A 13,741-nucleotide genomic window follows, 5' to 3' on the forward strand; every position below is an offset into this window, starting at 1 on the left:
AAATTTAAACTTTTATAGTTTTAAAGTTTTAAATTTTCAAACTTTTAAAGTGTGAAATTTAAACTTTTATAGTTTTAAAGTTTGAATTTAAATTTTCAAACTTTTAAAATTTAAAGTGTGAAATTTAAATTTTTATAGTTTTATAGTTTTAAAGTTTATAATTTAAATTTAAATTTTCAAACTTTTAAAGTGTGAAATTTAAACTTTTTATAGTTTTAAAGTTTGAACTTTGAATTTAAATTTTCAAACTTTTAAAGGGTGAAATTTAAACTTTTATAGTTTTAAAGTTTGAATTTAAATTTTCAAAGTTTTAAATTGTGAAATTTAAACTTTTAAAAGTTTGAAAGTTTGTATTTAAAACTTTAAAAGTATAAATTTTTAAGTGTAATGTTCCTAATTTTTTAATTTTAATAAAAAAATTATAATTTATAACGGTTGGACCCGGTTTCCGGTCCGGTCCGTTACTGGTCCGGGACAGGTACACGGATTTTTTTCCGGAATTACTGGTTCCGGTTCGGTTCCGGCCCGTGGTGCCCGATCCCGTTCCGGTTCCGGAACGTCCCGGTCCGGTAGTCCCGTTACCGGTTCCGTTGCCACCCTTACTGGTGACCAGCATAATATCTGTGCTGCTGTTCATACATATATGAAACATGCTACCAATTTCAAAAAGAAAAATGTTGCCTTAGGGAATCAACTCTAAATTCTCTGATCCAGACATCCTAACATTTTCCTACTTCTTTCTTCTCACCCAAACTACCTACCGACAGTGTGATTTGCTCACCCATCATTGCAAGTGTGAACCTATCATGAGTATGGTCATATTCTGTCACAAAACTTCTCTCAAGTACTTGTTTTACTCTAAGGGGTCGTTTGGTGTGAGGGATTAAAAATAATAGTTATGGGATAAAAAAAAATTATCTTGTTTGGTTGTCATGTTTGGGATAACTTATCCCACCATTTATATCATAGTGATGGGACAAGTTATCCCATATACATGGTGGAATAAGTTATCCCAGGATAGCTAACCCCAGGATAAGTTATCCTGGGATAACTTGTTTCCAACCAAACGACCCCTAAAGGTCTTGGCATATACTTCCAACCTAGAATGCCAAGTAACTCTTCCATGTTCTCAAGACGAAAAAGGTAAAGTGATCTGAAAACCACTGATTATCTACTGGGCTGAGACTCTGAGTCTCCGACTATAACATGAGAAAAGGATCCCTTTCTGAAACCCTCTAGGATTGATCATCCCACCTGATACCAAGTATCTTTCACAAAGACAGTTACAGGACCCAAAAAAGGATTGCCCAAGACCATATAAAAGAATCATGTAGCATCTCCTTGACAATAAAGTCATCTGACAATTCTATCAACACAACACCTGCATAACTAGGTACCTTATTGGATTAAAAATTGTAGACTTGACTTGAATGCAGACATCCCTTAGAAATTCATCTGCAGCTGGCCAAAGTTACATGTGGCAAGTTCAGGCTAATTTTTTGGTTCAATATTTGCAGCCTAAAAATTGAAATATTCTGGAGACAAGTAATTCTCTCCTTTAGACACTCATTATGGTGTATCTCTTAGCTAGTGACTTGACATTTTTTGTGAATATTTGGTCCATAACATAATCATATTTACTTGATCTTCAAGCCAAAGAATAATCTCAGATATATACACGTACCTCAGGGCAAATCCATGCATTTCCTGCACCACGAATTTCACCGCCATCAATAAGGCTAGCTCTAATGCCGTACAAGTCAGCCACCTGCCGCAGACATGATGAAATTCATAGTACAGACACATTTCGAAAACTGGAAATATTTATAGCTGATTTTACTTACACAGTTATCCGTGTTGAAAGTGAAGTTGGCTGAAATGTAGGAGAATGGAACACGATCAATTGCTGCCACTGCACCAGCCTCTTTGTTATTAATCACAGCTTCATATGCCACAGATTTAGGGAACTCATTGGCCAAATTGGCTATCTTCCTTGACACCAATGCACTCCCCACAAATATGGGCATATCCAAGGGACCTTGACAATTGAATACAGCTGTTACCGAGCCAGCCAACTGAAATAAATCATCAGCGGATTTTGAGATCAATAAGGAGAGAGAGGCCAAAAGGTAGCCAGAATCATTGTGCCATCTTAAACGAAACAACAAATCACAGAGAACGATAATAACAACATACCCAATGTAACTCCATAAGTGGGGTCTGGGGAGGGTAGCATGTATGCAGACCTTACCCCTACCTTTGTGGGGTAGAGAGGTTGTTTCCAGTAGACCCTCGGCTCAAAAGAAGTGTAATCAAAGAAGGATTGAAAGGAAAAAAACAGCAGACAATAGAAAGATTCTCTGAGCAAATGAAGCAACAGGTACAGAGAACAATTACACAGTTCATAATTTGATCACAAATGGTTGACCGCTTCATTACAGTAGGAAAGGACCTGTAAGAATGTTTGTAGTCCTCTTAATAGAGTAATGAAGCACATTATTTGGCAACAGAAAACGTGGACACAGCCACATATTTATCATACTAATGGTGAAAACCCTAACCAATGTCGCAAATAATGAAGCTAAATAATGAAATCGGCTAGGGGTTTCACCAGACAAATATGAAGCTCTGTATATAGTTGAGCAGAGCTTCAGTCAAAATAGTGTTTTGATAAATGAGTAATGTGAGAAATATAGGAGAAGAATATTATTGAAATTGTTGTTGTGTCTACATTGTTACATAGAGACCCTTATTTATAGACACTAGAATACAATCCTTTACCAAGTAGGATACTATTTACTATTCTTATTCCTATTTGTATTCCTATTCCTCCTACTTGGTAAAGGATTGTATTCTAGTGTCTATAAATAGGGTCTCTACGTAGCAATGTAGACACAACAACAATTTCAATAATATTCTTCTCCTATATCTAACAAGTGGTATCAGAGCCATGATTCAAGGATGGAACCATGTTAGAGATGGGTGTTCATCTTGGCGGGTGTAGTTCTAGCCGCAACCTTTTTGACAGTAATTAAGATTTTGGTTGGAGAAATTGTTTCGGAGAGGTTCTCTGTGTCGAGACGTAGATTTGATGGAAGAGATTATGGAGAAGAGATGCAAGATCCTAAAGATTATGTGAAGAAGGTGGACAAATATATTTTGTCAGAAATTCAGGCCAAGGGGGAGATTTGTTAGGTTTTATTTGCCCTGATTTCTTACCATAAATAGGTTTTTCTTTTAGGAAAAGGTTTTAATATTTTAACTAGTCCTTTTCTTGTAGAAAATGTTTTAGAACTCTATAAATATAAGTTTGTTCCTTCTAACTTAATTAGCATTCACAATATAGTCCTAGGGTTTTGAGAGTTGAGGTTATGGAGGAGAATTTCGTGTACCGCCTTGTATTCCGAGTGAATTGATTGAGGTTGTTTCTCTCTATATTTTGTACTCTCATATTTATAGTGGATTGCTCATCTCCTTTGTGGACGTAAGTCGATTGACCGAACCACGTTAAATCTTTGTCTCTTTTGGTGTGTTTCTCGTTTGTCTTCTTACTCATGGTCTTTCGAGGTTTGCTTTGCTAGCTTCCGCATTACACCTACTTATTTCGGTCCTAACATGGTATCAGAGCCTCTACGATCTTGGTAGAAAATCAAAGCGCTTCCGCTGCCGGCGGGTGGCACCCATATATGTTGCCCGTCTGGCCAATGATTATGTTAGCAAAAGTTGGGTCACCATGTATCTTTCATGTAACTATTTTCTCATATCTAATTTGTGTAGCACCATGCCATTATTTATTTATTTTTATGACAAGAGAAACCCGCAGCCGCTACCCTTTGGGTGCGCACAGGGTAAAACCCTCACTCCTATGCAATAGCTCGTAAACCACATAGGAGAGGTAACCCACACTAGGCAAGCCTGGTGCGACAAGCACCGTGCCATTATTCCGGTGACTACTTTCTTATATCTAATTTGTGTAACACTGTGTCATCATTCCAGTAACTACTTTTTCATATATAATTTATGTAGCACCGTGTCATCCTTCCGGTGACTACTTTTTTTTTTGCATATCTGATTTGCATAGCACCATGCATCTCTCCGGACTACTTTTCATATTTAATTTGTGTAGTACCGTGGATTTTTCCGAACTATTTTCTCATATCTGAGTTGCATAGCATCATGTGTCTTTTCAGTGACTCCTCAAATTTGATTTGCATAGTTCCATTCGTCTTTCCGGTGACTCCTCAAATCTGATTTGCATAGGGTTGAGCCATCATTCCAACCCTACCCATATAATTTCTCTTTTTCAATGGGGTCGTTCCATCAATGAGACCTTTCCTATATAATTTTTCTTTTCCAGTAGGGTCGTGCCATCATTCCGACCCTACCCATATTATTTCTCTTTTTCAATGGGGTCGTTCCATCAATTCGAATTATCCTATATAATTTCTATTTTCTAGTTGGGTCGTGACATCATTACGACCCTACCTATATAATTTTATTTCTTAGATTGTGACCACTTTTAGCCATTAAATCTAATACTCCGGCATATGAGCATGTTCCAGCCAATTTTTCGGTGACTTGTTTAATATCGACTCATCTATTGATTCCAACATAATCCATATACTTTATACTAGATTTTGAGCACTTTGTTGCTCAGGGGAGTTTAGTAGTCTTGAATGTCGATTATGTGAGTCACTCTATGGTCTGAAACAGTCTTTGCAAGTTTGGTTTGGGAAGTTCAACACTGTAATTTTATCACTTTGTGTTTTTATCGACATTATGCATCAAATTCAGTATTTCATGAGAAGATTAAGCACATTGAGATTGACTGACATTATACATCAAATCCAGTATTTAATGAGAAGACAAGCACATTGAGATTGACTGTCAAATTTGTGAAGTCGGCTGATCAACTTGCAGATATCTCACCAAGCCCCTCATTGGTCCTCGTATTAATTACATATGTAACAAGCTAGGTACATGAATTGTATGCACTAGCTTGAGGGGAAGTGTTAGAATATGAATAGGTTTATACAATCCTATAAGAATAGGAATAGGTTTACACAATCCTACTAGAATAGGAATAGGTTTATGCAATCCTATTTATATTCTAACAAGTAACATGTCATTAACTAAAACATGATCAAGTGTTGGACCATCTAAAAGAGTGTGCATACTATAAACCCCACCAGTAACTTCAAAGGATTTTCTTTCCCTCAATACAATTTCATACCCTGTTAAAATTCCTTGGATTAGGAGAAACATTCTGATAAACAAAGGTCTATTAATAGCTTCATTCTGCCATGGCACATTAAGCATTAAGTTACTCTCTAGTACATTTCTCAGTTCAGCCTGCAACACTAAAAGCACATCCCAGATAATAGTTGTTTTAGGTTCCAACCCAAATACACCAAGTCTACAAAGACAGAACATCTTTGAAGCACATTGCATTTTACAACGCAAAAGCCCCAGATGAGAGATTATTACTCCTTAATCAAACACTGGAGATACTTGTAAAGAAGGGATATTTTTGGGTTTTTTAAGAGAACAAGTTCTATAAATATAGGAATTAGACATGGCTAAAAACTACAGTTTATGTAAAGTAAAATATATACAACTGTGGAGCTCCATATTGCTCTTTATTTTGCAAAGAATATAATGGCTAGTCAGATCACAGTTCCTTTCATTTTTGGAGTATTCATGACAGTAGAGAAAAGTACTGTGAAATTTAGCTTGTGGTGGGCAATGAATGACATTTAATTTATTTGCTGCCAGTTACTAGAGTAGATATTAATTGGATGACGGCAAACGAAGATCAATCTCTAGTTCAGACAATGAAGTTTGGAATAGGAAGGGGCTCATAATTAATACCTAGGCAACCCAATACCAGGGTACTAGCCTAGAGATATAAAATGTAATTTTATAGGAAGAATTGCGGCCCAAATAAATTTAGGCTTCAAGGGCTCAATATAGATGCAAATATGCAACCGTGGAAAGGTGATTAAAAACAAACCGGAAACAATAAGGGCTTCATCTTGAATGTTTTCATTAAGGCATTCACTTCAACAGATGGAACCTGAAAAAAGTGACAATACAAAATCAGAACTATATGAAGGTTGAAGAAGAGAAAAGAAAGACTACCAGACAAGCCATTACCCACCTTTCATATTCCCATTACAACTGTTACAAATACTTATTGGTAACACTTCTAAAGCTAAGACAAACATTTGTGAACACTACATGACTGCTTGGGAAAGAATATCTTACATACAAAGAGAGCAGATCATCACTGTTGTAAGTGTAAAGAGCCCAAAAAATCTATCATGGCATCTATAGGAGAATATTATTTGTGTCAATTAGGATAAGTATGGAGATTCCATTCCAGCAACTATACATCCTTTCCTACATGTCTAAACACTATTTAAACCTTTTTTTAAAAAAATTGAAAAAAAAAAAAAAAAAAAATCAAGCTGAACATTCCTAAAACTCTTTTCTTTTCTTCTTTTGAAACAACGATTCAGCTAAACCCGTTGCTCAACATGGGTCCACCCATATTATTAAGCCCACCTGGAAACCAAAAGACCAAATTTCCTCCCCTGCTAAACGGGATGGATGTCAAAGATTCTCATAGTATCTCATATAAATAGATCTAACATTTAAACTTGGCGATAGAAGATAATTCAAACACCACTTGGATTTATCTACTTAAAAACCTCAATATTGTTTAAAATTAAACTAGACATGGTTCCTAGTAGCTATTTGCAAAAGAAGCCTAGATAGTATACCTGACACATAAGATGGAATTCTCCTTCCTCTGGATTGATGCCAAAATCTCCAGAAGCTTCTAAAGGAACATCACCAAACCAACCACTGGTATTGTGCAAGAATATACGTTGAGCACGAAAACATAAACTGGCAGACATGTCCTACAAAAGAGAAGGAAAGTGATAAAAATGCACAAGGGCCTCAACCGTCAGAACTTTAAATGGGTCATCAACAGTTCAACACACCTCACCAAACATATGTGTTTGTCTTAGAGCATGTAGGGCTATGAAAACTCGACACTTCTATAAAGCTACTCAAGAACAAAAAGATCCACACGATTCACAAATTACGAGAAGAAAATACCTAAAATTACTTATGCTACTTGTAAGTGCAGTAGCAGACAACTCAGCACAAATAATAGACGGATAAGAGTATGAACTGTGAGGGAGATCATAAAAAATTGCTTGGTTCAATGAGTCCAATGTCGAAAGACAGCTTACCCAAAATCCAGAAGGAGCATCATATATTTGAAATGCCAACCCTGTTACATCAAGCTGTCCATGAAGATTTGGAAAACTTTCTCCCTTTTCCATGCACATGTGCACCTTTCAACAAGTGTTTGCAAAGTCAATACTAAGTAGTTGTTCTGACATAAAATTAGTAGAACATATGATCTTCTGCAGAGGATAAATGTCAACCATATCCAATGTTAACATGCAAAAGGAAATATACAGAATTTACAAATAATTGCACATGCAAATATTTGGATCTGATGGAAGAAATCAACAAAAACAACCCCGATATACAGAGTCAAAATTGAACATTATAATAATACGAGGAATGTCAGGACAACAGTATGCGTCCAGCTTTAGTATTTTGGGATATGTGAAGTATGTGGCCGGCTTGAGTTTTATGGGATACGTGAATATGCATCCAGTTTTAGTCTAGTGAAGAAAAGTTCCACTCCTATATCAATGGTCAAATGCTTTACAATAGTGTTAATTAATCTTTACGTGACTGGCATGCACTATTGAGAACATTCGTTACTGGATTTGTTTTTATTACATTTATTGTGAGAAATGAGAGAAGAAATTGAGAGAAGCATCAAAACAAGTGTTTTACATCTATGTTAATTTATAGATACTTCAAATAGTATACACAATTCACTCTTTGAACAATGCAGTGATGCATACACATGTCGCTAGTGTGGCTAGTTCCAATCTAACCACTAACCTAACATAATCAACTCATCCAACAATTGAGATAACATGAACTGTTAAAGAACTGAAAAGGTTTACAGAACACATGCAGAGTTAGGGCAGCACCTCGCCAGTAGCTCTTCCTTTGGACCATATGATTGGAATTTCCAAAATCCTCTCAAAAAGCTGCATCCAAGAAATAAAACAATACATGACGCATAAAACAGTAAAAAGTATCAAGCCTTTTTGCAGTCTCGTTGTGGAATAACTCTTTTGGATCTTTCAAATTTCACAAATCAAGTAACATGGCAATGCACCTTACCGGAACAAAGAGGTTCACAATCTTCAGATTCGCATGCCATTTCTGCTCAGTAATATCAACATAAACATCTGTTGATAACCAGCCACCATTGTCAGATCTGATGTCCGATCGCCACATCTTACAATTACCATCTAGCTGTACATGCACGCGTCCATAGTGGTTTTGAAACTTAACATGCCCGGTGACATTTTCCATCTCTCTATAAAGACAGACAAAGATAATACTAAATGCATAGACCAGCATGAAATAAACCTAAGAACGAGGAAAAGATTGGGATTAAGATAACTCCAGTAGCAGAACATGCACACATCAAGAATGTATCTCCCCTCACCACAGCATTTCAACAAGGCCATTTGGCAATTTAAAAAAAAGGTAACTAAAAGCTATCTAATATTTCCCATTAACAAAAAAAAATGTTGTGCAAACAAATCAAGACAGATGAGGATAAACATCCATATCAACCAACTATACTTGGTGGAGCATGAGTAAGAGAGAGAGAGAGCGAGAATAAGAAGGAATTATTAAAAGGACGAATTTTAAAATTAAAAGGAGTTTTCAAGAAAATTATTTTTTGGACAGGTTCGAAAACTTTTTAGCTGGTTTGAAGTTTACCTCGGCTCTGAATCACCATATGCAAGCAGCATCAATGAGCCTCCACTGAAATGTACAGAATCCAGGATTACCGGAACCATCTTTTCAATACTGGAGACATGGTTTCCTTCATCTCCATCAACAAGTTCAGCAACAATATCCTCCACTGTTGGACTAATCTCGAGCTTCAACCTTTTCAGCTTTGCAATTGAATCAGCCCCGAGCTGACCTAGATTCTTCACAAAAGAACATAAAGCTGACTTTGGGCTCCAGGACTGAAGAGTTTTTGATGGATGGTGCAAAGGCAATGGCTCAAGCACTGTAACTCCAGAACCAAAAGAGGTATGGCCTTGTCTAATATCTGAAATCCCCCAATGAGACTGTTGAGCCTGCTGCTCAAATCTATGTGAATCATCTCTGCTATTGGCACCTGTACTCATGATATCAGCTGCAATTTCTTCACTACTTACTCCAGGCCCATCAGTTGTTCTAATCCCCAGGACATTAGTGGAGGATATTTTTTCAGTGAGACTTAAAGCTTTACGAAGTCTAACCAAAGTAAACAGAAATGGATCACGTAAAACGTTTAAACTTTTGACGCAATCATTATCACATTTATCTACAGGCAAGGGATATGTACCCAACATTTTCTTACACATAAGATCAAGCTGGCATCTTTCTACTGGGTCTGAGATTCCTTCAGTAGAAGAACCACAATCGGACACCTTAGATTTTGCATTGCCGGTAAATAAGTTCCCCTCGGAATTATCTACAGAGTTTACGACTTCTTCAGATATTGTTGGTGAAGAAACAGAGGGTAAGGTATCAACCTCGCTTTTGACTGGAAAAATAGCAGGATTTGCAATATCATAAGCCTCAGATGGCGGACAACAGACACTGAGATTTGCATTTCCCTTGAAATACAAACAGGCTGCTGATGCACTACGCTCAAGAATTCTTCTTCTAGATGCAGTACCAGCTGCAGATAAATCTCTGTCATTAGCCTTCTTGAATCTCTGTCTTAACGAGCCTGGTATGATTTTAGACCAAAACTTAGTCCCCGAAGAAGAAACTTTGGCACCAAATGTTTTCTCTAAATCTGCATGCTTCAAATCATACTCCCCTCCTAAATCCATGTGATGCTGATCTCTCCAGTGCAGTTTCTCATCCATACAAAAGAAGGACTCTGAAGTAACTATCCTTGCAAGAGAACTTGCAGCATTCTTTGAGAAGTCGTCATCTAACAGAAAAGAATTTCCTTCAGGAAGAACATAACCCCTCTCTGCTGCTTCCCTTGCTGCAACATCTCTCTCCCTGGCCCAGCGAGTAGCGGCTTCCTCTCTGGCAATCCTCCTTAGTTTTGTCCGCAAATCAATGCCTTCTTCAGCTGACAAGCAGCTCAGCGGATTGTCTTCAGAAAAGGGAAGCCCAAGCCATGTATAGTTTTGCTTTTGCGCTACCAGAATACTTGGATTTGACAGGACCGCATCAATCACAATCTTTCCCCTACTCAGACTCGAAAAAGGAAGAATTCGCAGCTTAACAGTTGGTAATTCCCCACCGGAGAACTCTTCACTATGAGGACCAATAGAGCATGACTCTAATGTAATACTTAAAGGTGATATTCTTCGAACCCTACCAAAATCAAGTTCGCGTTGAACATAATCACTCAATAATGCACATATGGAAGGCAAAAGCTTTGCTTCAATATAACTCTTTGCTTTCAACTGGCCATACCATAGAAGTAAACACACCCCAGATATTACAGCACAAAAGACTGAACAACGGAAAAAGAACAACCCTTCTTCCCAAACTGGAACTAGTGATTTCACCAAGCCCTTACTTCGAGCTAGTGGCTCTCTCACAGAGCATATTAACGTGCCACTTCTCAATGCAAAGCTCTTCCATAACAGCTCCACATTTCTTCCACAAAAATGGGTAAATTTGACCCCTTGAGTTATCCAGTCACCTTTCTTTGAATATTTGCACTTGCAAACATCTCTTCTTAATGATCTTACTCCACTAATATAATTTCCCCTTCTCCTTCTGTTCAGGTTGCATTGAAGTGGAAGCCCCAGAAAGGGGCTATAAAGCTTAGCAGGCATTATCTCCATATTATGAGTCTTCACTTGATATTCAACATAATTGCAGGGGACCAAGAGCCTACTCTTAGTCCCCCTAAAAGCTTCAAGTTACAAAGCAGTTCCCAAACATTCAAGGCCTGATACGGTTAAGCATTAATGAACCATTAACATTCTTCTCGTCATTAAAATGCAGAAGTATTAATATTTAACATATCACGCGTAGGAGACGACCTTCACAAGCTCAAAAAACATGGTAAGGAATTACAACAAGATTTTAAAAGTGCCTAATTCCATCCACCTCTAATTGACCTGAGTTGATTTACAAAGATCTTAAGACTAAGATGCTTGCATTGATTTTATCTTTTATTGTTTCTTATATATGCAATGTTTATTATATCTGCAGAGCATTGTAGCTATGTATTTTTATTGAACTTGCAATCAAAATTCAAGATGTGAAAAATAGGAAGCTAGTTGATAAGTGGTCATATCAAAATTTAATGACATAGTTGTAGTATATTTCTTTACACTACATTACAATAGTCTACAATCTTGCAGAAAATAAAATCAAATTAGGTCCCATCAAAATGGGAGAGAGAGAGATTACAAATTTTATACACAAAACCTCATTTTACTGAACCACCATGTTTTATGACTTCTAAATTACCAAAAATTAAGAGCTTCACATTTCAACAACAACAACATACCTAGTGTAATCCCACAAGTCGGCTGTGTGGAGGGTAGAGTGTGCATAGACCTTACAGTAGTAGAGACTAGAGAGGTTGTGTCCAATAGACCCTGCGTTCAAATAAAGAGAGAAACCAAACTGAAATAGGTCATTTAACAACAATCCTAGAGTTCCCATAAGTCAGGCTCTGATATTACACATAACCAACAAAAGCCCAAAAAACCTTAACTAGTTCAGAATTGAAAAAGAAAGGTTGAGAAGCAGAAAAAGACTATAAACAGAGATACCCAGATGAAGAAAAACAGTTATAAACAAAACTAACATGAATTCAACTAAATGTTCACGAGTCTTACTGTATATAAGCACATAAAATATGTCGTAAAAATTTCACTAAACAGATTCAAGGAGCGCAGAATCAAGAAGAGGAAACTCTTTATTTGCTATAATTCAAATTTTGTTGAATATTTGAGATTGCGTGTGGCTATCATTTTTCAGTATACTTTTTCGAGGGGATTTTGCTTGAGTGAGTTCGGCAGGACTCGGTTCTAATTTCTGAATGGAATGAAATAGCAAAATTACATTGCAAGTCCTTTGAACTATTTGGAAAGTGCAAAGCTAATCCTATAACTAATCAATTTACTCAACCAGGTTTCATTTTTTGAGAAAATGATCAAAATAATCCTTAATATATGGGCTTTAATTTCACTTGGTCCTTAATATATGAACTTGATGGAAATAGTCCTTTATGTATCATAAAATGTGATCACTTTGGTCCTAAATCCTAAAATTAACATATTCTTTTTTTTGCCATCAAAATAGACGGAATATCTAAAAGATGCGTTCATTCAAGCCGTGTTTCCTTCCACCTGTTTTCAATGGCATTCAAGTTTTTCTTACTAAAATAATTCATTCACCAAAAAAGAATTAATGGACATACCTCACTTCTTTTTGTTCATTCAATTTTTTGATAGTAAAAAAGTTAATTTGTCTCAATTTTTCCTTCACTCTAATGAGCTTTTTCTCGTGAGAATAGATATTCCATACTCTTTTGATGTCCTCCTCAATTGTATATTTGAATAGTATATATATATATATATATTATGTGTGCAGGCAGTTATTCAATTCTATGTGCTCTTTTTATGGTCTTCTTATTGATGATCTCTTTGTTGTTGTCTTTCCATGAATTGAAGTTGTCAGATATATTATAGATGTATGTGACACATAAAACTGGAATTAATTATTGCTGATAAAGCTATCATTTATAAGCCATAATTAGGAGAATCGGTATAAAATTACAACTGGATTAAATGGAGTTTCTTTGATTATTCTAAGAATGAGTCCATTTGGAAGCAATGGAAGGATATTTCAGGGGATTAAGAAGGATGAGATATTATTTATGATGTTGTTTCTCAGATATTTAATTTGTATAGCTTACAGGAAGAAGTCTGACTACACATTTCAACCCCCACCCACCCAAACATATATATATTTTTCTTATTTGGTGTTTGGAATTTGATTTGGAGTTTCGATTAAATTTAGATCGCATACTGCAGGGTCCATTTGAGGGTGACACTTCCAACAAGATTTTCTTCATATTCAGGATTCGAACCTGAGACCTCTAATTAAGGATGGAGCAATCTCACCATGGCAACTGTGTCCCACCCAAACGTGTTGTATTGTTGTATAGTGTAGGGGCTTAATTATTTTTGGAGGAATACTATATTACTATCCCTCATACAATATGACTTACATATTGCTCATTTTCTTCATCTCTATTCATAATATATCAAGGAATGGTTTCCATTCTTCAAATATGAAGAAGGGGTTTGATAATTATGCAAAACTCCCTCAGATCAAATGTAATGTTTTGGAGAAGATGAATAAATAGTAAGTTAATTTTTAGTTTATTTTCTTAAATATTATCAAGGAGAAAAGGTGGTTTTCCCTTTCTTTTCTTTTCTTTTTTTTTTAAATATTTTTTTGCTTAAAGAAGAAGTGAATAAGGGGAACCGTACGTGTCTTAGTCGCCAGAATAGGAAACACTCAAAGTTATTAGTCCAATATTGCTTTATTAGACCTTTTTGAAAGTGAAAAA

General features: G+C 36.2%; 1 protein-coding gene across 1 annotated transcript in view; it reads right to left on the bottom strand.

Moving 5' to 3' along the window:
• LOC125838847 (protein TIC236, chloroplastic) overlaps positions 1-12,132 on the bottom strand; it is a 62,944-nt gene extending 50,812 nt beyond the window's left edge. Inside the window, exons 1-9 of the mRNA XM_049517877.1 lie at positions 12,000-12,132; positions 8,899-11,098; positions 8,287-8,485; positions 8,091-8,150; positions 7,266-7,370; positions 6,786-6,926; positions 6,014-6,076; positions 1,845-2,075; positions 1,685-1,768 (exon numbers count right to left, since the gene is read on the bottom strand). Of these exons, the coding sequence (XP_049373834.1) occupies positions 1,685-1,768; positions 1,845-2,075; positions 6,014-6,076; positions 6,786-6,926; positions 7,266-7,370; positions 8,091-8,150; positions 8,287-8,485; positions 8,899-10,991 (2,976 nt within the window). The 5' untranslated portion in view covers positions 10,992-11,098; positions 12,000-12,132. The remainder of the gene's footprint in view (positions 1-1,684; positions 1,769-1,844; positions 2,076-6,013; positions 6,077-6,785; positions 6,927-7,265; positions 7,371-8,090; positions 8,151-8,286; positions 8,486-8,898; positions 11,099-11,999) is intronic.
• Between the last annotated feature and the right edge of the window lie 1,609 nt (positions 12,133-13,741).

Source organism: Solanum verrucosum, unplaced genomic scaffold (genome assembly GCF_900185275.1).
Source record: "Solanum verrucosum unplaced genomic scaffold, falcon-dt-bn FXZP01000182.1, whole genome shotgun sequence".
Taxonomy (NCBI): domain Eukaryota; kingdom Viridiplantae; phylum Streptophyta; class Magnoliopsida; order Solanales; family Solanaceae; genus Solanum; species Solanum verrucosum.